Here is a 27664-nt window from a genome sequence, read left to right as displayed (position 1 = left end):
TTATTTGGCCTTTGGTAGCACTAGACTTATTCTGTGCTTTCCTAATTCTATCCTTTTGGTATAGAACTGAGTCTGACTTGGTAACATGAACCAAAGGCTACTTCCTTATTTCACTGTGTTCTGTGTCTGAGGTAGGCTGAAAGTGATGAAGTCAGTATCTGTTTCGTTCTAATGTAAATAATCAGTATGAATAATGTTAACTCTCTTCTCAAACCCCTTCCAGGAGGAGGACACAATAGGCATTTTGCTACTGGAGATGTGTCCTGTGATACTTACAGCATTGATGCTGGCAGTAGTTTGCTTGCAGAGCTCCTTTGGCAGGGTGGTCTTTTCTCCCTCTGTCACATGCTGCTTTTCAGAATCACTCATGGCTACTCCAACATTCTCTTGTAACATTGCCCTGTGACTGGAAGGTCCCAGGAGATAGTTACCAGATTCAGAGTCTTGACCCCTTTAAAATTAAAGCAATACAAATAACTAGACCAAGATTTTGGTGAAGTCTTAGAGCTCCAGAGATAGTCTCTCCTTATGAAGGAGTAGGGAAAGCTGATGTGTTTTCTTTTTTCCCTTGCAAGTCCTGAAACATTTTGGAGTAATCTGTCAGTATCATACAGTGAACAACTTATGTAATTGTAATGGCCCCAGCAGGTAGCTGCTTTTTCTGCTTGGAGGTCTCTTGTCTCCTCATTACTGAGGAAAGCAAGTACTGTAACATTCTCTCTTGTGCTGTAAAAAAGATCCAAAGACTGATTGGCGGGTGCCTTGGCCATTTAATAACAAAATCATATATATTAAAATACTTTTCACTCCTGTAAAACTTGTCATCTTAAGATCTAGAAAATGTTACAAAATTCAATGTCCTGGCTCTCAGAAGTGCTGAGTACTCACAGCTTCCACTGAAGTTAATGGGAACTACAAGTGCTCAGGTGTTGAAATCTCGCACCACCTCTGATAAGCAGGTATTGTACATATTTTTGAGTATGAAACCTTGTTGTATTCAGTGCATCTATCTGCCATGCAGGTAAGTAATGCTGTATACAAATTAATAAAAATAACTGATTATAATAAACTGAGACAGAGTAAGAATTTTGCTGAAAGTCTCACAGTGAGTCAGTATCAGAGCTGGGAATAGAATCCAAAAGGCGTGACCTCAATCCATGCTCTAAATTAAACACCTTCATTTAATGCAAGTTACTGCTCTTCTAGCAGTCAAAGCAATACCAGAGCTAAGGGACATAATACCACATTATACTCAAAGAAATAAATAATGATAATTCCTAGCAGAGGGTGTAGCAATTCTAGCTCAAGCTGGAACTTCCATATAACAAATCAGTTTAATAAAAGTGAGAGGCTGTGATTTATCTGATGATAAACTATAGTACTAACAGGAAAAAAAATTATTGATAAGGACAAATTCTGTCCTGATGTACACTCTCATTGAGGTCTGTTCCTTCAACTAGACACTGTGACTTCTCATACCTCTGTTAGTCTAAGATCTTATCTTTACCTTTTCCTTTTGGAGCAGATTCTCTAGTAGGTTCCAGGTACTTTGCACCACTTCACTGATGCAAAGCAACCACAGATTTGGCTTAAATGGCTGGCTGCTGTGTGTCACCAGCTGCTTTGCATCACTGGAGCAGTGCAAAGCGGACAGAACATACTGAAGAATTTAGCTCAGTGTTATCCAAACCTCTTAGTTAGTTTTCAGTAATGGATTTTCTGCATAATGCACCACTATTTGTTTTCCTTCTTACTTTGGGGTTTGTCTAGACAAGAGTCTGTGGTTCTGTTTTAACTCAAGTTAATTGATTGCCTCTGGGCAAAAGTGACTGGTCTGGAGAGGGGAAAGATGAGAGGTGCAGAGACCAGAGAGGAAGAGGAGGCTACAGTAGTCCATTTCCCTGCCTATAATTTAATTTACAGTAGGAAACCATATTTTTGTCCAGAAAGATCTGTTATTCTCTGACTGCGCTGCTTAAGAGAGTTAGAGTGCCTCAAAGGCATTTTTCCAAAGTGTGCTCATTATCAACGGATCAGTTTGCTCCTTGCTTTCTGGGACACACAGAGTGCTTGATTTGAAGCTCTAGCACTGTGTGTGTGGGGGGGGGGGGAAGAGGAGGGGCATTTATTTTAAATTCATGAAAGCAAGGGAGTTTGCATCACTGTGATGTAACCTTGGATGTCCATTAGTTTTACAGGTGTGTCACAGGGGCGAGGGGTAAGATAAGTAGGAGAGACAGGTGATTCCATCTGAAGTATTTCCAAATCTCCTATCACTTTTGTATCAAAGTGCCTAAACACTACTACTATTTGGTGGTCTTGGGTTTCCTCTTGTGCCCAATACTATACCATCTAAGCACTTCTGAGTTAAATAAGATCTTCACAGGGAGGTCCTCAGCAGACTTCGCAGAGTTGCCTCCTCTTTTCCCAACCCTGGTTATAGGAGAGTCTTGCATCATGCCCTAAAGATGATTAGACTCTGGAGCATGATGCATGACCCGTCCCCATAGTTCTACAATCATATCCCCTCATCCGAGGAGAACTGTATTTCTGACTCTGTATAACAAGAGTGTGTGGGTGCCCTCTATCCTTTTGGAATGTAGTTCTCACTACCTAATATGCTTAAGTAAGTCACAATCACTCAGAGAGAAATCCTACTCGGATGTTTCAATGCTCACTAGAAAGTAATTCAACCAAGATTCAAAGCCCCTGGCTCCAGATCAATTTCAGCTTCCTGCATTTCTACTTTCCAATAGAAATGAAATGTAATTGAAAACCAAGGTAGGATGCAAAAAAGGAAACTTTTTAATTAAAAGAAAAAAGCACCTATTACTCACATTTCTTCAGTAGGGCTCACTGTATGGCCCCCATAGGATCCCAGGTGTGAAATACTATGGGATCCAGGTGCTCCATCCATTTGCTTACCTGGATCTGTAAAAGTAAAAACATTATTGTTATTCTCCAAGTCAGGGTTATAACTGGTGAAACTACTCAGTATCATTGCTATACCTGTATCTGTGCTTTTGTTTTAAAGCCAGGCTTAACATAGTTTAAAGTGAGCAGCATTAGTGGCATGTGACCATTCCCTGTGGACAAGTGTCCGAAAACAAGATGTGAGAGAAATAATTTTTGCCAGATTTAGAACCCATTTAAATAACCTGGAATCTAGATTTAGACTAGAGCTTGAACAGAACTCAGTTTTGGAGGCTGAGGTCCCGTTTCATTCAAGGGTGCTGCCTGTTTTCTCAGATGTTATTCCCTGTCCATTCTAGAAACAGGCCAAGAATGTAGTTCAGATGAAAACCATTATTGTGTAAATTACACATTCCATTTAATTAGAAAGTGAGGGTTACATTCTGCTCTCGTTCACAGACAGTAGTATAACTCGAAAGTAACGCCACTGACTTTGGTTTGGAACTGAGGGTTTTTGTCTTGGCCAGAAGCAAAATTCATATCAAAATTTTGAATTCCCCCAACGTTGGGGTGTGTGTGCGTTTGGGTAGGAGGAGGGTGGTTTGGATACGAGGGTTTTGGATCAGACCCATCTCTAGATTTTATTAAATATTTTTGAGTTTTGAAATTCTAAAAGGTTTCATGAAATCTAGAGGCCAGTAATCTGGGATCAGCCCCAATCTTTAAGGTGGGTATTGTTTTCAAAAATAGATATGAATTTTGCAGGCGACCTTTGTTGCTCTCTAACAGGCTGAACCCAAAGCACTGGATCCACATTGTGAATTCTGAGGCCAGTTCTAATGAAATCCAGAATGTTTATAAAAAATAAACATGAAGGGACTTCACAGCACTGGGATCTTCTCCCGCTGCCAAAAACTACCACTTCTTTTGGCAGGTTTGATGGTATCTCAGCAGAAAGCCCAAGGACTGAATGGGACATAGAGATGAAAGTAACCTTTGTGCCTAGAGGTGGGCCCTCCACTTCGGGGTTGATGCCCATAAACAGGATAGTGTTGGGAAGCATTCACTGCAGGGGGGGCTCTGAATCTGCAGAGGAGGGTGTAAGATTTACTCTTAAAGGAATAAGTTGTCATGTCAGACCACTACTTTTCTCTGTAGAGTTGGCCTGTGATACAGGATGTTAAGGCACCAGTAGAGAGAGCCCTTGTTCCAAGCATGCATAAAAAGTCAGACAGTGTTGACTGCTTTCAGTGATTTATACCATTCCAAGAGGCTGTGTTGTTGCAAAAACTCACTTGTTTTTAAATTAAATAAAGTCTTTTATGGAAGGACCCTTCCCTGTTACTTTGTACAGAAATACCTGGACAAAGTCACATGAGGAGCCAAGAAAGCAGGTATGGTTTCTGTAGCTCTGTGCCTTTGCTTTTCTACACTTGTTTTTGCAACATGTGGCCTTTAAGTGACATATTTTTTTACATAAATAGACAGCTTCTGGGAGGGTGGACAGTACACGGCCAGTCTTAACATAGTCCAGTGGGCCAATCTCACATGTCACAAATGATGGCATAAATGATATACTGGGTATTAAAACCCATACCATCAGGGGCTCGTTCACCTGCACATCTACCAATGTGATATATGCCATCATGTGCCAGCAATGCCCCTCTGCCATGTACATTGGCCAAACCGGACAGTCTCTACGCAAAAGAATTAATGGACACAAATCTGACATCAGGAATCATAATACTCAAAAACCAGTGGGAGAACACTTTAACCTGTCTGGCCATTCTTTGACAGACCTGCGGGTGGCTATCTTAAAACAGAAAAACTTCAAAAACAGACTCCAACGAGAGACTGCTGAGCTGGAATTGATATGCAAACTAGACACAATCAACTCAGGGCTAAATAGGGATTGGGAATGGCTGAGCCATTACAAACATTGAATCTATCTCCCCTTGTAAGTATTCTCACACTTGCTTCTTATCAAACTGTCTGTACTGGGCTATCTTGATTATCACTTCAAAAGTTTTTTTTCTCTTACTTAATTGGCCTCCCAGACTTGGTAAGACAACTCCCACCTGTTCATGCTCTCTGTATGTGTGTATATATATCTCCTCAATATATGTTTCACTCTATATGCATCCGAAGAAGTGGGTTGTAGCCCACGAAAGCTTATGCTCTAATAAATTTGTTAGCCTCTAAGGTGCCACAAGTACTCCTGTTATTTTTTGGGTATTAAAAGGTTGTAAATGGCTAAGTTGCTTAAACTTTTACCAATCTGACATTCAGTAAGAGTGTGTCTTGTGTAACTTACATCAGAATCTGTGGGAAGCAAATTCAGCCTTAGTGTCAGTAGGTGCAGTGCCCACTGAACTTAACCCACTCGTGCCAAGCTCACTATGTCCCCAGGAGTGCCGGGGATGGTGCAGTTGAGTCTAAACTAAAGTAGAAAATCTGGCCTGGTTTAATTTATACCTTCCTGTTACTCCTCCCTCTTCAACTATTTCAGCATGTAAGTTACACTCATTTTGCACACCCAACCCACTAAATGCCAAATGGGAGCAAGTTATGCTTTGGCACTTACACGAGTCTTCTGATCGGTTTACACTCCAAGTGTAACTTACAGGAGTGACAGAAAGAATGGAGTATGTGGCACAGAAACTTGCATGGGAGTTGCACTGCTTACTCTAAGCTGCATTTGGCTAAATTTGCCCTTGAGTCTGCTGAAGATGAAAGTGTCAAGTTCCCAGCTTTCCTGTACCTTGTGCCCATCTCTAGGACTGAAAACTGTGATGGTTTCATTTTGCTGGGGTCTGGAGTGTCATTTCTCTGATTTGGTTTTGTGAGCTTGAGTGAACTAAAAATCCCAAACCAGAATTCAGCCAAACCTGAGTCTCCCCTCACTTTACATTGAAAACTTCCAAACCATGAATGTCACATGACCAGTACTGGGTTTACAATGGCGCCATGGAGCTGGGGCCCTGGCCTGCTCCACTTGCACTGCAACCCAAGACCCCGCCTGCCCGCTGGCTCCCCCCCACCCATCACTTGTTCCTCTCCGCCGGCCAGCCGAGGGTTCCCTGGCCCCACCTGCCGGCTCCTCCCTGCCCCCTGGCTGGACCACAGTGCACCTCTGGCTGTGGGCAGTCTCTGTTTCCCAGTACCTGTGGGGCCCTGCCTGTCTCCCCAGAGCTGAACTGTCTGGGACAGATGCAGAAGCTTGGCCAGTTGGGAGGTGGGGGACAGTGTGGGGGGCTTGGTTGGGCCCCTCCAGTCCTGAGGGAGCCAGGCCGGGGCAGGCCCTGGCCTGGCTGATCGCGCCACTCCTGAGGTGCCGGAGCAATTCTCCACCCCGGGACCAGCCCTGGCTGCGCTGCTGGCTCAGCCCGGCAGGCAGTCGCCTCCCAGCAGGGCTGGTGAGTACGGCGGGAGGCAGGGCAGGGGGAGTGGATCTCTGTGGGTCTCGGGGGGGGGGGTACCGGGCTGTGAGGGGGTGGAGAAGATCTGTGTGTGTTGGGGCACTAGGGAGTGGGGGTTCTGTGTGGGGTGCTGGGCAGCTGTGGTGGGGCTGTGGGTAGGGGGGCGCTGGGCAGGGGTGGTGGTGTGCAGGTCGCTGTGCATTTGTAGGGGTGGTCAGAGGGGGTGCTGGGTATAGCTGGTCCAGGGGGTCTCTGGCCATAGGGAGTTGAGGGAGTGTGGTAGAGGTGTCGACTTTCTGATTTCCCCAGGGGTGCTTGACCCCCGCTCCACCCCAGGCCCCACCCCCACTCCACCCTTTCCCCAAAGGCCCCACCCTGGCCCCGCCTCTTCCTTCCCCGTTCCGCACCCTCCCCCGATCAGGCCCCACCCTCACTCTGCCTCTTCCTGCCCCTGCTCTTCCCCACCCAGCGCCTCCTGCCCACCACTGACCAGCTGATCAGCAGCGGGCGGGAGGCGCTGGGGGAGAGTGGGAGGAACTGAATAGTGGGGCTGCTGGTGGGTGCTCAGCACACACTATTTTTAGCACCCACGGAGTCAGCGCCTATGGGGTGTTGGGTGGGGGGAGCTGTGTGGTGTGGCATGGGCCCGCCCCCGAGAGGAAGGGGCAGGCTGGTAGCACAGGGCTGGGCGGCCACTGTGCGTCTGGCAACTGCCGGTTTGTAAATAGTGCCTTTGCACTGGGCTGCCCCGCCCCTGCCATGCCATGCCCCATTGCCCCTGGCTGGCCCCTCGCTCTGGGGACTGACTTCCCCATGGCATGCTCCATTGCCTCCATGCGGGCCCACAAAAGGTTAATCTGGCCCTGCCCATGACTCTGATACAAAACCATCAACTGTTCTCTCTCACCTTAGCTAACCTTTCAGTTAGCTTGGTGATGAAATGTGAAACCAAATAAGATTTGCACATGTTAAGATTTCATCATACGCATTTCACACAGCCTTAGAGAGGTAAACTCCCATTGTCTTTCTGCCTGTAAGGAAAGGCAACACCTGCACAGCTCCCTCCTGTTGGCTGAGGTATTGATTTAGGTCTACACAGCAAAAACTGCATAGGTGAGGCTACCGAAGCTGGCTTGAATCGAGATAGCACAGGTAACAGTAGCAGCGAAGACAGCGCAGGTAATACAAGGCTGGCATGGACTCTGGCTGCATACTTGGCTCACCCAGCCCATGCTGTGCTGTCTGCACACTGCTACTGTGACCTGTGCTGCGCTAGCTGGATTCAAGCTAACGTAGGTAGGCTAGCCTGTGCACGGCTTTTACTGTTTAGACATGCCCTTAGTCACAGGTGAGGAGTGAGCCGCATAGCACCCCATCTGTATGTGATACTTGTGTAATACCCAGCAAAACCTAGGGACAGCCCTGAGGAGATGTGATGCCAGCAGGAAAAGCACACCTTTACTGACAACAGTCACAGCTTTCACTATCAGAGCTTGAAACAAAAAATCCAGGTACAGAGTGAGGGAAATCCACCCTGCCAAACACAGCCCTGCTTATCAAATAATAACGAAGTGCTGATTTTAGAAGATGCAAGTGAGGCATCTGGGAGTAGCAGGAAAGCCTGAATCACTTGACTTAAGGGGTGGGGGGAGCTTAGAAGGAAGGGATATCACATGTCTATTTGCACTAACTCTTCCAGAGCACTTCTGTTTTTTCCCAAAATTCTGAGAGAAGTCCCAGAACAGTAAAAAGACCAAGTCTCAAAGGCCTGGGCTATGCTAGCGGGGGTTCGAACTAAGATACGCAACTTCAGCTATGCTATTCACGTAGCTGAAGTCGAAGTATCTTAGTTCGACTTACCTGGCCGTCCTCACAGTGGCAAGTCAACTGCCGTGGCTGCCCCGTCAACTCCACTTACTCCTCCTGCCGAGGTGGAGTACGGGCGTCGATTTGCGGATCGATTTATCGCGTCCAAATGAGACGCGATAAATCGATCCCCAATACATCGAACACTACTCGCCGATGCGGCGGGTAGTATAGACGTACCCTCAGTAATGTTCAGTACTTTGCATTTCTATAAGACCATCCTTCAGAGGATCTCAAAACACTTTACAAACATTAAGAAATTCTCAAATCACCTCTGTGCAGTAGGCAGGCATCCCCATTTGATAGTTTGAGACACAGAGAGCTTAAGTGATTTAATATAAATTACTGCAAACTAGTTACAGAGCCACATGAATAAAACCAAGAAGTCCTGATACTCCACTCCCCTGCTCTAACTGCTAGAGTGCTACACGGCTCTTGCCTTAGAATCATAGAATATCAGGGTTGGAAGGGACCTCAGGAGGTCATCTAGTCCAACCCCCTGCTCAAAGCAGGACCAATTCCCAACTAAATCATCCCAGCCAGGGCTTTATCAAGCCTGACCTTAAAAACCTCTAAGGAAGGAGATTCCACCACCCTCCTAGTGAAAAAGTTTTTCCTAATATCCAACCTAAACCTCCCCCACTGCAACTTGAGACCATTACTCCTTGTTCTGTCATCAGGTATCACTGAGAACAGTCTAGATCCATCCTCTTTGGAACCCCCTTTCAGGTAGTTGAAAGCAGCTATCAAATCCCCCCTCATTCTTCTCTTCTGCAGACTAAACAATCCCAGTTCCCTCAGCCTCTCCTCATAAGTCATGTGCTCCAGCCCCCTAATCATTTTTGTTGCCCTCCGCTGGACTCTTTCCAATTTTTCCACATCCTTCTTGTAGTGTGGGGCCCAAAACTGGACACAGTACTCCAGATGAGGCCTCACCAATGTCGAATAGAGGGGAATGATCACGTCCCTCGATCTGCTGGCAATGCCCCTACTTATACAGCCCAAAATGCCGTTAGCCTTCTTGGCAATAAGGGCACACGGTTGACTCATATCCAGCTTCTCGTCCACTGTAACCCCTAGGTCCTTTTCTGCAGAACTGCTTCCTAACCATTCGGTCCCTAGTCTGTAACAGTGAATGGGATTCTTCCGTCCTAAGTGCAGGACTCTGCACTTGTCCTTGTTGAACCTCATCAGGTTTCTTTTGGCCCAATCCTCTAATTTGTGCAGGTCCCTCTGTATCCTATCCCTACCCTCCAGCGTATCTACCACTCCTCCCAGATTAGTGTCATCTGCAAACTTGCTGAGAGTGCAGTCCATGCCATCCTCCAGATCATTAATGAAGATATTGAACAAAACCGGCCCCAGGACCGACCCTTGGGGCACTCCGCTTGAAACCGGCTGCCAACTAGACCTGGAGCCATTGATCACTACCCGTTGAGCCCGACGATCTAGCCAGCTTTCTATCGACCTTATAGTCCATTCATCCAGCCCATACTTCTTTAACTTGCTGGCAAGAATACTGTGGGAGACAGTATCAAAAGCTTTGCTAAAGTCAAGAAATAACACATCCACTGCTTTCCCCTCATCACAGACCCAGTTATTTTCTCATAGAAGGCAATTAGGTTAGTCAGGCGTGACTTGCCCTTCGTGAATCCATGCTGACTGTTCCTGATCACTTTCCTCTCCTCTAAGTGCTTCAGAATTGATTCCTTGAGGACCTGCTCTATGATTTTTCCAGGGACTGAGGTGAGGCTGACTGGCCTGTAGTTCCCCGGATCCTCCTTCTTCCCTTTTTTAAAGATGGGCACTACATTAGCCTTTTTCCAATCATCCGGGACTTCCCCCGATCGCCATGAGTTTTCAAAGATAATGGCCAATGGCTCTGCAATCACATCCGTCAACTCCTTTAGCACCCTCGGATGCAGCGCATCCGGCCCCATGGACTTGTGCTTGTCCAGTTTTTCTAAATAGTCCCGAACCACTTCTTTCTCCACAGCGGGCTGGTCACCTCCTCCCCATGCTGTGCTGCCCAGTGCAGCAGTCTGGGAGCTGACCTTGTTTGTGAAGACACAGGCAAAAAAAGCATTGCTTACATTAGCTTTTTCCACATCCTCTGCCAATGCCTCCCTCATTCAGTAAGGGGCCCACACTTTCCTTGACTTTCTTCTTGTTGCTAACATCCCTGAAGAAACCCTTCTTGTTACTCTTAACATCTCTTGCTAGCTGCAACTCCAAGTGTGATTTGGCCTTCCTGATTTCACTCTTGCATGCCTGAGCAATATTTTTATACTCCTCCCTGATCATTTGTCCAATCTTGCACTTCTTGTAAGCTTCTTTTTTGCGTTTAAGATCAGCAAGGATTTCACTGTTTAGCCAAGCTGGTCGCCTGCCATATTTACTATTCTTTCTACACAGCGGGATGGTTTTTTCCTGCAACCTCAATAAAGATTCTTTAAAAAGCAGCCAACTTTCCTGGACTCCTTTCCCCCTCATGTTATTCTCCCAGGGGATCCTGCCCATCAGTTCCCTGAGGGAGTCAAAGTCTGCTTTTCTGAAGTCCAGGGTCCGTATTCTGCTGCTCTCCTTTCTTCCTTGTGTCAGGATCCTGAACTCGACCATCTTATGGTCACTGCCGCCCAGGTTCCCATCCACTTTTGCTTCCCCTACTAATTCTTCCTGGTTTGTGAGCAGCAGGTCTAGAAGAGCTCTGCCTCTAGTTGGTTCCTCCAGCACTTGCACCAGGAAATTGTCCCCTACACTTTCCAAAAATTTCCTGGATTGTCTGTGCACCGCTGTATTGCTCTCCCAGCAGATATCAGGGTGATTAAAGTCTCCCATGAAAACCAGGGCCTGCGATCTAGTAACTTCTGCTAGTTGTTAGCTGCTGCTTCTCCCCACTTTGCCCATTCTGTTTCTCTCCCTTACCAAACAATACAATTTTTTTAAAAGGCCTGTGATAGCTTTATTTAAAATGAGAAGCTAATTAACTTGTAATTGATGTTTAAGGCCAGTTGGCATTCTCCTCCCAAACTAACCTTGCTGATAATGTTGTGTTGGCAGCTTCCACCACTGGGCCTGTACCGCCTGATCTGCACACATCACTCCCTGCTGCACATGTGTGGCGTGCAGATCACACACAGCACTGTGGGGCAATCCTGGTACTTGAGGAGTGCCGGGGGTGCTTGCAATGCTAAGGCTATATTAAGCGTAGTGCGGAGTACACTATAGTTGTGTCTACACTGCACCTTTTTGGGGAAGTCTCCCATCATTGCAATTCAGCGACAGTAACAGCAAGAGCGCTAGTGCAGAGAGGAGACCAGCATCCTTAATACTTGGTCATCTAGCCCTGATTAAAGCAGTAGTTCAACCTTTTTTTACCCAGAGACCCCTAAAGTAAAATAGACAAACCTGTGGACTCCCAACGAGAGGTGATCCATGTGGGGAGAACAGAGAGGGTCATGTGACCCCCAGATTTCTGCCTTCCATTTGGTCCTGCTCCATGAAGTGCTGATTTAGCAGGGCAGAGCAGTGGAGTGTCTCCATGGCTAGCTGCTGCCTGCTTGTGGAGTCAATGGCTGTGAGGCAACCCCTTCTGATGATGGGGAGATCTCTCTTCTGCAGTGACACTACCATTTTTGGTTCCCCCCGAACCCAGACAGGCTGAGTAGCCAACTGAGGTGAGTCAGAGGGTGGAGGTGACACTCCCTCCCCCCACCCCACCACCTGGGACTGAAGACTGAGCCCGAGCCCTAGCCCTGCCACCCCAGGCTGAAATCCAGTCCTTGGCGAACCCCCTGAAACCTGCTTGTGGCTCCCTGAGAACCGGTGGCTTAGAGCATTGTAGTAAAAACTTGGCAGCCAGTCTACGCTAGTGCTTTTGCTGTTGCTAACAATGGTGGACCAGCACCAATGGTATTATAATGGGAACTTTCCCCAAGGTAAGACAATGGGTCACAACGAACCAGGCAAAAATATAGGGATATTTGAAAGAAAAGAAAAAACAAACAATGACACACCTTCATTTAATCACAGGAAGCTTGAGACATACTACAGTACCTAAGACCTGAGATATATCCACATCTTCTCCCCTCTTCCCCTCCCCTCTCAGTGGCCTTTGAAAATGATTTCACCTAGACCGTCCTGTATGACCATATTGATTTGAGATTTAAAACCGCCAGCAAATTCAGCTTCTTGTCTTTGCATCCGCGCTGCAGGAAGCACCACTATGCAGTGAAAGATCTAGGGATTTTTGGTGGCTTGTTGTCTGGAGGAGAAAAGAAACTAACCTTAAAAAATGAGTTCTTTGGATACAGCTCTAGAGGGAGTCTTCAGAAGTGGGATTGTATAGCCGTTATGGGCTTACTAACAAGAAATTCGATGTGTGTGGAGTTCAGAAGGAGAAATCAACTAAGAGATAAAACTCATGCTGTGTGAAAAGGTGTGCTTTAAGAACTTCCCTGGTGTGAGTAATGGATAGCTGGGGGAGTTAAGAGGTTTAGCTAACAAATGCTGGAGAATCACAGATAAGAGAATGAAACTCCCCTGCTTATGCACTGCCCTGTTTTCTTTAATGTTCTAGACAGCAGGAGAGAAGTGAGATTACTCAGTTGTAGTGGTTATAGTCTGATATATGTATGGAAGTCCTGTATCTGTAAAATACGGGAAAGAAAATCAGTGTCAATTCACTTCTCCTCCTAAACCTGTTCACTTTTCCCCAAGAGTATTCCATATCCCTGATAGAGTCCTAAGGATCTCCTTCATTTCCCTCTGCTTTATTCCACTCAGACTTCAGACCCAATATTGCAGTCACTATCTTTCTGGCTTTGAAGGACTGGGCAAGACACCCACAGGATACTATTAGGTTGGAGGAATTGCTATAAAGTAACACATCAAGCATCCGTTCCCTCCAGATGCTGAATTCGCTACCTTTTGTAGCACTCCCAGCCTTTTCTGGCTTAGGGCCTGAAGGAATGGACCAGTGCATGGAGCTTCCCAATGTCTTTGCTTGCAATGTGACATACCAAGTACAAGATTATGTCCTGTAACTTTCCAACATGGGTGGCCACAGTCAATGGGAGCTGCAGCTGCTGAGCACATGTGAAAAGCAGGACACTTCCGTGCCTAAATATAGATTTAGGGGCCCAATTTGAGGCTTTCAGGTATGAAAATTTGACTTAAGTTACTTGGGCCAGCTCCTGGGTTTTAGCTACTAGCCCCATTATAGGGGCTGAGAAAGAATCATACCACAATGCAGGTCACTGGAAGAAATTTGTCTGACTGCCAGAATTCCTCCAAAGGCTCAGGGAAAGCAGGTGCTCTACTGAAGTGTTACGGTGGCACTATAGTATGTCTACACTGGAATAAAAGACCCCCGGCATGGTTGTGGCTGGCCCAGGTCAGCAGAGCTAGGCTGCAGGGCTAAAAACTACCATGTAGACATTTGGGACCCTTGTGGAGTCTCAGAGCTCAGGCCCAAGCCTGAACATCTACACAGCAATTTTACAGCCCCGCAGCCTAAGCCTAGCGAGCCTGAGTCAGCTGACCCTGGCCAGCCACAGGTGTTTAATTGCAGTGTAGACATACCTTTAGTGCTGTCCACTGTACCAGCTTGGCTCTGCTTGACAATGCAAAGGAGAAATAGGGCCCTGGCTCTGGTTACATCCTACCACTTTTGGGGAGGCTACAGTCACCAGTGACACCAGTCTAATGCAATCCTTGCACTCTGCATCCTGAGTGCGGCTGGCCCTTGTATTTGTGGGACTGCTCCTTGTGGCCTCTCACTCCCTTGTAACCCATGCAGAGCCAGCTGGCACTTTAATAACCTGAAACAGTCTCATTCACTTAATCTTCTGCCCGATTATCATTAACCTGTCAAGCCCCTGATATCTTTTTCTTCCTGCCCTGAGTCTCTACTGGCTGGTGTAGTCACTGAAACCTGTGCCAAGTGTGTGTAAAGCACTCCCACATCAGAAGGGTAGCTCTTTACATTCCCTTTGCACATGATTAAAGGGCTCCACAAGCTGGAGGCCAGTGAAAAATCAGGCCCAGATTTCCTTGCCACACTTCCCATTGATGAACTGTGAACAAATGACAAGTCATAAGTGCCTCCCAGCAGGGCATATCTGTAATGCCTCTACTCTGTGCCTAGTGATAGGTTCCATACTACAATCCTGGATCTGTTCCAGAGAAAAATAATGGTGCCTGACAGTTCCTCAGTTTTCATGACTGGGAGACATTGAAAGGGTGATGAGGAAGGAAATTTCCAGATTTCAGTTCACTCCTGCTATGTGCTCAGTCTAAAAGCAGCTGGCAATCTAACAACCCCCCATAGTGAACTTGGACAACTAGTAGAAGTACAGCTCCAGTCAGATTTGCCCATGTAATGTTTGCCACATTCTCCAATTGCTTTCTCCAGCCAACCATCGTCACCTCATTCTTATCCAGACTGAGCTTTCACAAACTTGTCCCCATGCAAGACCTGATCTCTACCAGACACAGACACTTGAAGCACCCTTTGTGTTGGATGAAATGGCGATATAAAGCTGTCTATGATGAAGTGGGAATTTTCTGTAATATTTTTATGATGCCGGTGCATGCCTCAGTTTCCGTCTTTTACTCTGCATTGCTACCCAGAGAGTGAAAAAGAGTTAAAGCCACTCTTGGGGCAGAGAAAGAGTTACGAGGTGTTGTGTCATAACTGTCTGGGGCAGGGCCGGCTCCAGGCACCAGGCAACCAAGCTGGTGCTTGGGGCGGCACCTGGAGGGGGGCGGCGCGGCGCTCGGGCCACCGGGGAGAGCGGGGCCACAGCCGGGCTCGCCGCCCTCCCCCCGGCGCTCTGGCTGCCCTCCCCCCCGCGCCCTCCCCCCGGGTGCCGGGGGGAGAGCGGCGAGCCCGCCCTGCGCTCTGGCCGCCGGGGCTCGCCGCCCTGCCCCCGGCGCTCTGGCCGCCGGGGGGGGAGAGCCGAGCCCCCGCCGGGGCTCGCCGCCCTGCGCTCTGGCCGCCGGGGGGAGAGCCGAGCCCCAGCCGGGGCTCGCCGCCCTCTCGCCGCCCTGCCCCCGGCGCTCTGGCCGCCGGGGGGGGGGGGGGGGAGGAGAGCCGAGCCCCCGCCGGGGCTCACTGCCCTCCTCCCAGGGCTCCGGCCGCCCTCCCCTCCGGCGCCCTCCCCCCGGCCGCCGGGGGGAGAGCGGAGCCCCCGCCGGGGCTCGCCACCCTCGCCCCGGGGCTCCGGCCGCCCTCCCCCCGGCGGGAGAGCTCGCCGCCCCCCCTCCGGGCTCCGCCCTCCCCCCCCGCGAGGGGGGGGGGCGGTGGAGGCTTTTTTGCCTGGGGTGGCAAAAAAGCCAGAGCCGGCCCTGGTCTGGGGTGAATGAATGGGTCAGGTTATTAAGGACTGACTGAAATTGACCATATCAATGGAGGGTCCAGAAAAGAAAATGGGAACTCCAAGGACTGAACAATGAATACCTAACAATGGGAAACTCCAGCAGACGGAGCATGGGAGCTCAGCGTGCCTCTGCAGCAAGGCAGTGGAAGAGGAAGTGTCAGGATACTGGGATAAGAGTTGGCTTTTGGAGGGACTCAGCAGCTCTCACCTTGGACTGAAAAAGTGACAACAGGAGACTGCCAAAAGTGGATTCAATGGCAGCTTGGCAGGGTGGGGAGAGTTGGCTTGGCCAGACTGGACTATGTCTTCACCTTTATTTCTCTATGTTAACCTAACGGCTAGTCTACACTAGAAGCGCTACATCGGCGCAGCCACAGTGCGTCTGGTGAAGATGCTCTATGCCGATGGCAGAGAGCTCTCCCGTTGGCATAATTACTCCACCTCTGCAAGAGGCAGAAGGTATGTCAGTGGGAGAGCGTATCCCACCAACATAGCGCCGGTGCGGACAGAACTTAGGTCACTGTAACTTGCGTCGCTCAGAGGGGTGGCTTTTTCACACCCCTGAGTGACATAAATTAGCTCAACTTAAGCGGCAGTGTAAGCCCTAAGGATTTCCCGATGCTGTGTTCAGGGGTGGCTCTAGCTTTTTTGCTGCCCCAAGCACGGCAGGCAGGCCGCCTTTGGCGGCTTGCCTGTGGGAGGTCCCCGGTCCCGCGGATTTGGTGGCATGCCTGCGGGAGGTCCGCCATTGCTGCCGAATCCGCGGGACCGGCGGACCTCCCACAGACATGCCGCCGAAGGCTGCCTGACTGCCGCCCTCGCAGGGACCGGCAGGGCGCCCCCCGTGGCTTGCCGCCCCAGGCACGTGCTTGAAGTGCTGGTGCCTGGAGCCGCCGCTGGCTGTGTTCCAGTTGACTAATAAATCCAACTCTTTTGGAGAGGCTGCCTGGTGTCACTGTGAAAACTCGCTGAGGTGCATTGGTCCCTGAAGAATATAAAAGTCTCGGACCAGGTGTGTATCTCAGTTGGACCCATTGGACAGAGCCCACGGTGTGAAGCAAGAGTGCTAGAGCCTGGAGGCTCAGTCTTGGAGGCACTGAGGCTGCGTAGCCTACACTTAGGGAAGAGTGAGACCACTTGGGGGACTGCCACATCGAAGCAGTTCCTCCAAGGGACTGTTTAAAAGCTGGGGCCCTGTCACATAGCCGTAACAACTTAATAAGGGTCAGGACAGAACATTTCCTAATGTTTATTGAAACAGTTGGCAGGACCAGTTCAGACCGGCTGCAGAAACTGCAGTTGCAATAGTCATTCTGTTCCCTCCTCCTCCAAACTGTGTAAAGAAGAGAGCAGGCTGTGCTGCTGGCTGCCTTTTGGAGATGGAAAGTGTCCCAGTGCTTGGTCACTCCAGCCTCCATCAACCAGCAAGGATGTTCAAGAGCTGCTAGGTGGCAACATGTAAACCCTGCCTCCCAACCTTGCGAGATACCACTTCTGATGAAGACCCTCTAAGCCGATGAGAGAGAGCTCTCCGTCTGCTTAATAACTCCACCTCCGCAAGAGCTTCTCCCGCTGACATAGCACTGTCTACGCCAGCGCTTAGGTCAGTGTAACTATGTCGCTCAGGGGGTGTGGATTATTATACAGGGCCTCTCCTAACACTGCCATCACCTACTCTCTCTAACCTGCGGCTGTTCCAGGACTACATGCTCCTGGCTGATGCCCACTTGAATGGTGCTGTTTTTTCCTCTTGCTTCCTGTTCTGACTCAGCACTCCTTTCAATTGAATAATTACAGAGTGGGCTCAAATTAATGGGTCTGCAGGGGCTTGGACCAGTTCTTATTACTGATTCTTTACTGTTAACCAGAGGTGCTTCGAATCAGACTTCAGTCTAATCAGAGTCCATTTTTGACAATGGGGACATCAGGACCTGCTAGCAGAAAATGCTTTATAAGGAAAAACTCTGTGGTTGTGTACTGAAAATTGTGGCATGCTGGTAATGTTGGTCCTATCTGTGAGTGTATATCTAGCAAGAGGACAAGCAGGCGGGAGTGGTAGGGTTCTAGGCAGAAGCACTCCACTGAAATAGTGAGAGACAGAGTAGCTTAAAGTGTAATACCATTTTCCTTATTTCTAAAAAAATTCCTTCTTTGTTAGAGGACCGTTCACATTCCTTTGGGAGTCTTTACTGTTGTCACATGACAGATAGGCTTTATATTATAAGGCTGCACAGTTATGAGACTCAGGTTACTGGCACTGAACAATTAAGAGTAAAGCACTGTGCCGCATCTGAGGCCAGGGCTACACTACAAACTTACATTGGTATAACTACATGGCCCAGGGGTGTGAAAAATCCCCATCCCTGAGTGACGTAGTTATACTGACCTAACCCCTGGTGTAGACAGTGCTACGTTGATGGGAGGCCTTCTCCCATGGACATAGCTACCGCCTCTCACGGAGGTGGATTAACTACGCCAGCGGGAGACGCTCTCCCCTGAGCGTAGCAGCGTCTTCACTGAAGCACGACAGTGGTGCATAGCCGCGCCGGTGCAGCTGCACTGTTGCAGTATTTTAAGTGTAGACCTGCCCTTAGTTAAGTATCTCCCCTTAAAGTAAATGGGAATTAATTCCCGTGTAACACCAAAAAATCTTTCTAGGACTTTTTTGCTAGGCTCCTGCCTATGGTTTGTCTTTTCAATCCAGTCCACAACAGTGCAGAAATGGGGAGAATGAAGCAGCTTTCTCTGGCTTGTCTATAAAACCTGAGATAGTAAATGGAGACTGGGACCAAAATCAGACCTGGTGTAAGTGTGTGGTAATCCAGTGACTAAAGGGAAGCTGCGCCTACCTACTCCAGGTCTGAATTTTTGAGCTGGGCCTATGAAATTCAAGGAATCTAGGGGGGAAAGATGAGAGAGAATTGAAGGTACTGTTTTGAAAGGGTCATATGTAGAGGGGATAAACTACACTCCCTTATGATCCAAGATCTAAGAACCAGGGAAATGATTCAAGTATTAAAATAGACCTGTAATGTCAGTCTCTTCAGACATACATGAGTGTTACTAGGCTCGAGAAGAAAAAGCACAGGAGCAGAGTGACAGTTTCTCACTGACTCAACAGGACCTGTCAAGCTATTTCCACATTTCTTGCACTTGCTCATTAATGACCTCCTGCTCTATAAAAAGAACACCCCAAATATTCTAAGCCCTTAGGAAAACATTTCATATGGTCTATCAGATATTAAATGGTCATTAGCAGCAAGGAAAGAATTTCCTGAAACTCTGGTCAGCATTTCCACCTCACCTACACGCCTTAACAAGAAGTTATGCATGATTAAATTGGCCATTACAAGATAAAACAAATGCAGGTGACATATTTAGCCCCAATCATTGACATCTACACTTCATGTCAGACCAAACCCCAAATCAGTTTCAAAGCAATGAAGTCATAGGTATAAGTAACTCAGAAAGAAGATAAAGCTGTCAAACTCTCCATGAATGCCCCCAGAAGTGAGTGAACTGTCTGGAAGGAAAACATCTTTGTCATTGACTGACCCATGGTTTTGAAAAATAAAATAAAACTGTACTGGAAGTTAAACAAAGCAATGTGGACCAAACGATTCTTTCTTTCATGTGCAGGCTACAAACTAGTCAAGGGAAAAATGCATTCTTTTGAGTCGGAAACTGAACGACTTCTGGCATACAAAACCAATTGGCAAATGACATCAAAGTCCACTTTGTTAGCTTGGGGCTCAATTCTGCAACCTTTATGCTGAATTGTACCAGGTAGTAGCAATGGCACTATTCACGTAAATGCTGCTCAGTATAATAAGAGTTGCAAAACCAGGTCCTCTGCTTTTAACACAATGGTTTAAGTTTAATCCAAGTGTAACTTCACTGAGTTCAATGGAGTCACACCAGGGATGAACCGGCCCCATGGCTATCATACATGAGATCTGGGTTCAAGAGTAACTTTGGGATTAGAGCTGTGTGAAATGTTTGCAGTGAAATCCCAGAACCATATACAACTCTCTCTTGTTCTGGCATTTAATCTGAAATTCAAAACTTGGTAAATTTTACTGAACGGATCATCAAGACTCTCAAACTTCTGAGTTGGACCTTGGCTCTGTTTTAAGTTGGCTCAGATTCACATATGGTAGTGCCTCTGTTTTGAGTGTATTTTGCTTTAAGTTTTTGGCTTGTTTGAACCTGGAATGCAAGGGGCCAAATTCTGCTGTTATACCTTGGAAACTCCTTTGGGCCAAGTGGTGTAAACCCATCCAGATTGAAACCAAAGTAAATGTCCACACAACCCCTCCTCTGAAATGAAATCAATGACTCAGCTTGAGTCAGAATCCCCATCTCCTAACATGGAAAGTTTGTATATGTAAGGGAAATTGTGCTTAATAATATTAGGCCAAATCCTGATTTAACTGGGAGTGTCATCTGAATAAGGGCTGAGTTAGAACATTAGGCCTTGATTCCAGAGCAATAATAAACAAATATATAATTTTTAGTTATTGTGCACCCAAACCTGAAGACTCCCAGATGCCTATTAGTCTAAAGGATGGTTGCTGATTAATAAGGTACCAACTCACTGTTGGCTAAATAGATGACGAAGTTCCCACGCACGTTAAAATAAAAAAATAAAAAAATACAGAGGAGTAAAATTTTCAGAAGCTTCTATATCCCATTTTCAAAAGTCCCTATGGCACTTATGTAAGGGAACTGTTGCCCCCTTACTAACACTCAGTGGGGGGGTTTGGTTGGCTAGCTCCCAGCACTAAAAGGGGAAGGGTCGATGGCAAATCAGGAGCCTGAGACTGACAGTCCCCAGGAACAATGGGGAGAGGCCAATGCTCCAGATCAGCCTGATTGACAGGGCGGGCAGGCTAATCAGAGGGTCAGGAGGCGAGGGGGGTCCCGTCCTCCGTGTGAGCTGGAATTGCCTGGGTCAGACTGAGTGGGGCCGAGCTAAGGAGAAAGCAGGGGCCCAAGCTGAGCTGGAGAGCAGAACCGTGCCAGATCCAGAGGGGCCAGAGGCGCAGCCACAGAGCCAGAGACAAAGCCCAGGGAGAGCAGATCCTGAGCTGGGAGCAGAGCTGCAGCCCCAAAGCCAGAGCACAGCCAGGACAGAGAGGGGCCTGAGCTAAGTTGCTGGGAGCAGAGCTGCAGCCCCAAAGCCAGAGCACAGCCAGGAGAGAGCAGGGGCCTGAGCTAAGTTGCTGGAAGCAGAGCTGCAGCCCCAAAGCAGAGTTACAGAAGCAGCCTGCAGAGCAGACCTGCCCTGGGAGGAGAGCTGCAGCAACCAGAGCCAGAGGGGCCAGAGAAGCAGCCCAGGGAGCTGGAGGCAGAGCAGCAGCAGCAGCCGTGCTGAGGCAGAGTGGAGCTGGAGCTGGGGCTGGAGCAGTCCGGAGCTGGGTGCGGTGAGCAGCTGGGGAGAGTGAGGGGGACCCTGGCAGTGGGCCCAGCGCAGGGAGATACCTCAGCCAAGAGGCCTTGCAGGCCAGACTTGGAGGGGGATCGTAACCCTGACAAGGCGGGGGCGACGCTGGGAAGAAGGGTCCTGCCACCTAGAGCCTGAGAGCGTGTGGCCACCGCCAGAGCAAGTGTCCAACCCACAGCGTCCCTGCAGCACAGCCAGGGCCTGAGAAGGAGGCCCGGGACCTACAAGGAACAGACTGTGAACTGCCCTGACGTTCCAGAGACACTGCTTGTGATATTCCCTGCCTCAGAGCAGGGTGATGTGTTTCCTTTAACCTTTTCCATTTTTCCTTATTCTTTTTTTAAAAGTAATTGTTAATTAAATAACTTGTATTTGCTTTAAATTGTATAAAATGATCAGTGGGTCAGGGAGGTGCCCAGTGCAAAGAGAGTACCCCGGAGTGGGGACACCCTAGCCCCTGTCCTAGGTGACCACAGCAGGGTTGGGGGTCAAGCCCCCCAGGAATCCTGGGCCCAGCCTTGTCGGGGTTTACAAGGACTCTGCCAGACAGGAGAGTGGAAGGGGAGTCCTCAAGGGCAGGGAGGCCTCTGGGTAAAGGAAGTGGGAGCGAGGACTCGGATCCTTTCGTTAGCCCACTTCACCGGGGTAGTGCAGAAGCCAGGAAAGTTCCCCACAATAGCGGGACCATTCCCCCGCTTACACTTAGGATCCTAAATCTCATTGGGAGTCCAATGGGACTTAGGAATTCTGTGTAAAATTTTCAAGAGTTCCTGTTATGCAAACTTTGTGTTTTCCCAGAGACCTGAATAGTGGAGAAGCTTTGAATATGGACTATTACCTAGGAAGAAAATAGCACAGCAATGATTCTCAAACAATCACGTCCCAGAAATTATTGGTTTCCAATCCAATGCATTTTCAAACGATAGAAAAATCCTTCTCTCACATTGCTGTAAACAGGTATCAGCCTTGTATGAAAAAGAGATGATCATGGATTTCTCACCTTTCACAAAGTTACTGTCCTCCTGCTGCTTTGCTCCTGGTGTCTGTGTTACACCGTTGGAATGCATCGGTGAGTCAGAGCACAACTTAGTGTGTTGACCCTGAGTCTCTCTGGACACCTCAGGTTGACAATCTTGGCTCTTTTCTTTGAATTCAGGAACAGAGCCTCCATTTCCTACTGGCAAAATGGAGGAAGAATTAGCAATAGTGTTTGCTCGTAGATCAAATGATGCAGTAAAAATTAAAATGAATGAGCAAGCACCAACTAACTGTACCTTTATGTTCATTTTCTATGCAGTGTCTATATCCTTGCTGTGTTCTAATTTCCTGTTTTTAAAAAAAAAAAAAGAGAAGCACCTTTTTAATATGAACAGTCAATGTAGATGGGGGCAAGTAAAATGCAACATTGTGGCAGCTGGTCATAAAAATCCTGGCCCCAATAAGGTTTACGCAAGACCATCTGACACAAGGAACTTGACTTGTCCTTGTCTATGGTGACTGCAAAGTTCTGGTCAACAATCTGTTGGTTAACTCCTGCTTAGGGTCATGTTCTAACTCACTGTCCAGCGAAGAGCAGCCCCATTGCTCCTGCCACAGCTGCAGAATAGGTTGCTGCAATAGTATTCATAGAGCAGTCTGGGAGAAGGATTCCTTCTATCCCCTGGAACCTTCCCTGTGCTGAACCTGGCTACTTGGGATTAGTGCAGAAGGGAGGAAGATTTTGCTTTCAGAAAATCATGTAGGGAGTTTGTGTCAGACTGAGCTCCTGGCTCCCAATTCTGTCACTAAACCAGGTCTCTCCACTGAAGTTGAATTAATTTTCATATTGCATCACATGTCCTCCCTCAAGTAATAACGTCTATGAAAAGAAAATGAACAAACAAGGTAGTGACAGACAAGGCAGTGAGAGACACTGGAAAGTGAAGACAGAAATGTCTGGGAGCAACAGTAGCACTGCTCCCATATTAATGATGATTAATAAGTTACTTATTCAAGAGCAGATCCCCTTCTGACTGCTGGAGCTGCACATAGTGAAGGTGGTTGTAGACTACAAAAACTGAGACAGTGCAGGAAAGTATAAACTGAACAATAGCATGAGATGTATTGTTGTCTGTGGCACATGAGGCTCAATGCTATGAAGTGCAGTCCAGTGAGAAGCAGAGTGCCCTCAACTCCCACCTTGCAGGTTTGAGCCTATCTGAAACCTTCATATCTAGGGCAGCTGGGCAAAGAGAGCTTAACAAATTCCAAAGAGAGTGATTTTCCAGACCATAGACAGGCAAAATTCCCATTAATTTCAATAGGTTTGCCTATGACAGGACAGCAGAATCAGGCCCTTAGCTTCTAATTTAACTCAAAATCTGCTGTTCTTTACACCCAAGCAAATCTGGAGCAAACTCCACTGACTTCAGTGGCCCTATTAATCTTCTCATATTTGTTTTCTTCAAATTTTTGTCTCTGTTTGTTAGTTCCTCTTACCTCAGTTGCTCTTCCTCAGTTGTGAGGTTAATTGGTGTCCATAACCAACACCATGTTCTATCTGGCACAGGCAATTGACGGTGACTGATTGGTACATAGGGTTAATTAGCTTGCTTCCTTTTTCCGCATCACTAGTCATTGAACAGATCTAGCCTCAGGTAGAATTCCTGAGTTCTCATGCCACTGTTGTCACTATTGTGCAAGATAGAGCTCTAGTCTTGCCATGGTAAATTTGAGAGAAAATCAGAGATTTGTCATGGCAAAATTCATGGGTTTTGGTTAAAGCTAGTAAAAAGTCACACCCAAGTGCTTTTTTAAATGTGTGTAATGTACATTGCACAAAAGAGAAGTGTGGGTGGTACCACATGCCTCCTTTGAGCCTTGCTTAGTTTTATCTGGTTTAATTATTTTTAAACTTCTTTAGTGGGGAAGAAGGGGTCACCTCTTTTCACCTCCCCTCTGACTTGCTTATAAATTCACACACCCGCCTTCTTTATCCTAAATTGCCACTAGAATTCTTTATATTTTGGGGTTTTATACCCATTAACTTTACGCACATTTAAACAGTGATGTGACAGAACAAGCAGCATGGAGAAAAGGAAGGTGCCTCAGTAGGGAGACAGTCGATGCTATTTAAGAAGCTGGGATAAATCTCCCTGATTGTTGGGGCTCCCGTTTTCCCCACTGTTACCTGGCTTTTTTGTCAGGGGGAGGGAGGGAAAGTAGGGCCTGGGAAGTTTGTCCCTACCTCAGAAGTAAACTCAGGGCATGCTGTAGAGCAGTCTTGGTCCATGAAAGAGTAGGGGGAGAGGAGACCTGTCTGCGAATATCCTTTTAACAGGGCACACTGGGAAGGAGAGGAGTCTGTGTTGCTACCCCAGCGCAGACACTCCTACCTCTTGGTCAGTGCTAGAGAAGGAGTTGTTCCGAGAGCTTGAGATATAGTTTATTGGAGAACTACAGGCAAAGGTTCTGTGGAACTAATAATATTCTGACTATTGTGTATTCTTGGATTTTGTATGTGTACGGAACTTTGTGTTTCTATTGCTGCTATTCAGTGCTTTTATGTCTGCAGTGGCCTAAGCGTATAACCTGGTGTCTGCCTGTGAGCAGTTCAGCACGCTGTCTCCACAGTGTACGAGACACGCTAACCATGTTTGTCTAACTGGTTTGGCCAATCCTCCTTTCTCCCAGCTCTGTGAGAAATAGGACATCCCAGAGTGCATTGCCCCATGTGCTGCTTATGCCATGCTAATGCCATGTGCTTTAGGCACTCTGTTCCCTACTGCCCAGAATACTGATACAAATATGGCTGTGATGGTGGAAGAGCTTCTGTGTGGGATGGACACAAACTGAACCATATTACTTGTAACTGGTTAAAGTGGCCATGCTGCTAACTGCTTCCAAATCACAGTTTAAAAACTCTAGAGAGAGACTAAGAAAACAAAACTAACTTGACACAGGCTACTGAACAGCAGTTGGGTGGTAAAGGCTTCCTCCAATATCTAAACGTTTCATTTTCATGGCAAATTTCAAACCTTATGCATAGTGGGCCAAGTCTTTTGGCCCCATTTGTGGATGCTCCAAGGCTTAAATGCAGCATTTGGACTATGTTCAGGTAAGGGGCACAAAGTAGGGTTCTGTGCAGGAGGATTCTGCAACTCCGCTTCTTCCCCCCACATGATAGGGAGCTGAATTGTTCTGCAGCTGAGGAGGGTGGATTGTGTAGCTTTGGTGACTGGCAGTGTAGCCAGGGAGTTCATACACAGCTAAAATCCACAGGATGATTACCCCACTAGGGTACAGCAGGCTACATCACTGTTCCTCTCTACAGCTGCTAGTTCAGGCTATGGCACCACTTTCCTCAGCTCTACGTGCATTTTCCTGAATGTACAGCCCATTCACTTGGGTTGCGTGTTCTGTCCAAGGGTTTCCTTCCATCCATTTAAATACATTTGTTGAATTTCTATTTTGAACATACCAGCCCTTTAGCTGTACAAGCCCCAGAATCTCCTTTCTTCAGGGCAACTGCTTCCAAGGGCAGGGTGACTTCCTGTGAAGATAAATCCCATCAGAGGCATGACAATTATAGTTAGTACTACTTAAACAACTCACATATCTATTGATTTCATGCCTCATGATATCAACCGCTGAAATAAGAACAAACACTAAAGAAAGGAAAAGCTATCCTATAGTATATGAGATTAGGGACATCTGTTGTTTGCTTACACAGCATCACAAATATGCATTGTGTCTTACAGACAAGTAAATTCTGCCACAAAGAAGTTATAGGCAAAGGCCACAATGGTGAAACCGGATCAGCATGGGCAGGTCTCTGCACCATGTCGAGCCCCAAGTGAAGGACTGCAGCCAAAGTTTCATGGCAAGCAGCTGTTATAAATGCTAAGGGATTGTGAGGAAAGGAGGCTGAGGGCAACAGCAATAAAATCATTGGGTTGTTTTGGCTGGTAATGTGAGTGTCAGGGAGGTTCTGAGAGCTCTCTTTAATCTGTGTAGCACTGCGTATTTCAGGGAAGGGCACGGTTTGTACTGTTCACGGAAGTGGGTGTTATAGGAGGAAAGAGCAGAGCCATGATGGACCAGGTCAGGAAGATGGGTCCAGAGCATGTTTTTTTTTTTTTTTTTTTTTTTTTTAAATGGAGATATCCTATCTCCTAGAACTGGAAGGGACCTTGAAAGGTCATCGAGTCCAGCCCCCTGCCTTCACTAGCAGGACCAAGTACTGATTTTTGCCCCAGATCCCTAAGTGGCCCCCTCAAGGATTGAACTCACAACCCTGGGTTTAGCAGGCCAATGCTCAAACCACTGAGCTATCCCTCCCCCATGTTGTCTATGCTTAATAAACAATGAAAAGGAAACATTATTTATTATGGTCAAACTCAAAAGACAGCAGGTGTAACATCTTGTAGAGTAACCTGGCTGCAGAATTTACCCCTTTGCCACAGAATTATGCTCCAGAATCAGATGTAATGATTTAAAAATGTTTCTAGACTTCGTGGTTGTGAAGAAAATCTTAGCAATGTGAACCAGGTGTAAAGTGTAACAAGATGAAGTGATGTCTCTGTTAATCTGGCAGACAGCCTGAAACCAAAACTTGTAAACTGCCCCATTCCTCTCAATGGTGTGTTAATTTTGTAACCTATTTATTAACCAATTTAAATGTAAACACTGATCACGTCAGCCAAAACATCCCATGGACAGGACTGGACTGGGACTCTGAAGTGGTGCAGGGACTTGAGAGATCAGACTCGCCTCATTGTGACTCTGTTTCCCCACCTGTAAATCAGGAATACTGATTAGGTGCTTGGACTAGATAATCTAGTGGTTGGTCCCTGTTGGCCTTAAAAACTATGATACCTTTTGCAAAGCACTTTGAGATGCAAAGCACTGACTGTACAATTGAAAAACATTGTTTTGGGTCAAACAAAATGCTTAGTTTCTGGGCATTTAGAACTTTATTTTAAAAGAAGCAAAGGAAATGAAAGGTGACAGTTTTGTGACTAAAGGGCAGGTTGTGGTCCAAACCCTCAGCTGGTGTAAGGTGTTGTAGCTCTGTTAAAGCCAATGGAGAGACACTGTTTCATCCCAGCTAAGCATCTGATTGAATGTCTGTGGATTATAAACTTTAGAGGCGATTTAAAATTAGTATTTCTGGTTTTAGATTTTAACCAATAAAACTGCCCCAAGGCCATCTTTTACCATTCCGTTTTTAAATGCGCACTGAAAATACCTGGTTTAGCTATTTTGAAATGTCTTTTTTTTTTAAACTTTGTCTCCTTTGCTTGATTCTATTCCCAAATTTGTTACTGAGAAGTTAAATAATCTAGAAGATATTCTTTGCAATGTAACTAAAATCTTTTTTAAAATTTTAGTCCTACGTGTGGCATAAAGGGCTGTAATGACATATTATACATTACTTATGTAATTTTTTCCTGTTTTAACATACCAGCTTTTTATTTATAAAACTCTGAGGCTCTCCTTTCTTCAGGACAGCTGCTCCCAAGGACTCTGAGCCTTTCTGTGAAGATAAACAAGAACTGCAGAGGTTTGACTTACAATGAATGCTATTTAATATCACAAATATTTTCAGAAATAGCTTTCATAACAGAAAATATTAACTCCTGAGAGCAGCCTGAAAC

The 27664-nt window shown here is 47.0% G+C and overlaps 1 protein-coding gene across 1 annotated transcript in view; it reads right to left on the bottom strand.

Moving 5' to 3' along the window:
- The window catches only part of KIAA2012 (KIAA2012 ortholog), an 89141-nt gene that overhangs the window by 12920 nt on the left and 48557 nt on the right, over positions 1 to 27664 (bottom strand). Inside the window, exons 13-18 of the mRNA XM_065413825.1 lie at positions 27472 to 27543; positions 25486 to 25557; positions 22301 to 22352; positions 22027 to 22200; positions 2838 to 2931; positions 277 to 451 (exon numbers count right to left, since the gene is read on the bottom strand). Of these exons, the coding sequence (XP_065269897.1) occupies positions 277 to 451; positions 2838 to 2931; positions 22027 to 22200; positions 22301 to 22352; positions 25486 to 25557; positions 27472 to 27543 (639 nt within the window). The remainder of the gene's footprint in view (positions 1 to 276; positions 452 to 2837; positions 2932 to 22026; positions 22201 to 22300; positions 22353 to 25485; positions 25558 to 27471; positions 27544 to 27664) is intronic.

Source organism: Emys orbicularis, chromosome 11 (genome assembly GCF_028017835.1).
Source record: "Emys orbicularis isolate rEmyOrb1 chromosome 11, rEmyOrb1.hap1, whole genome shotgun sequence".
Taxonomy (NCBI): domain Eukaryota; kingdom Metazoa; phylum Chordata; order Testudines; family Emydidae; genus Emys; species Emys orbicularis.
Note: the sequence above shows the minus strand (reverse complement) of the source record. Positions and strands in the feature narration are given on the sequence as shown.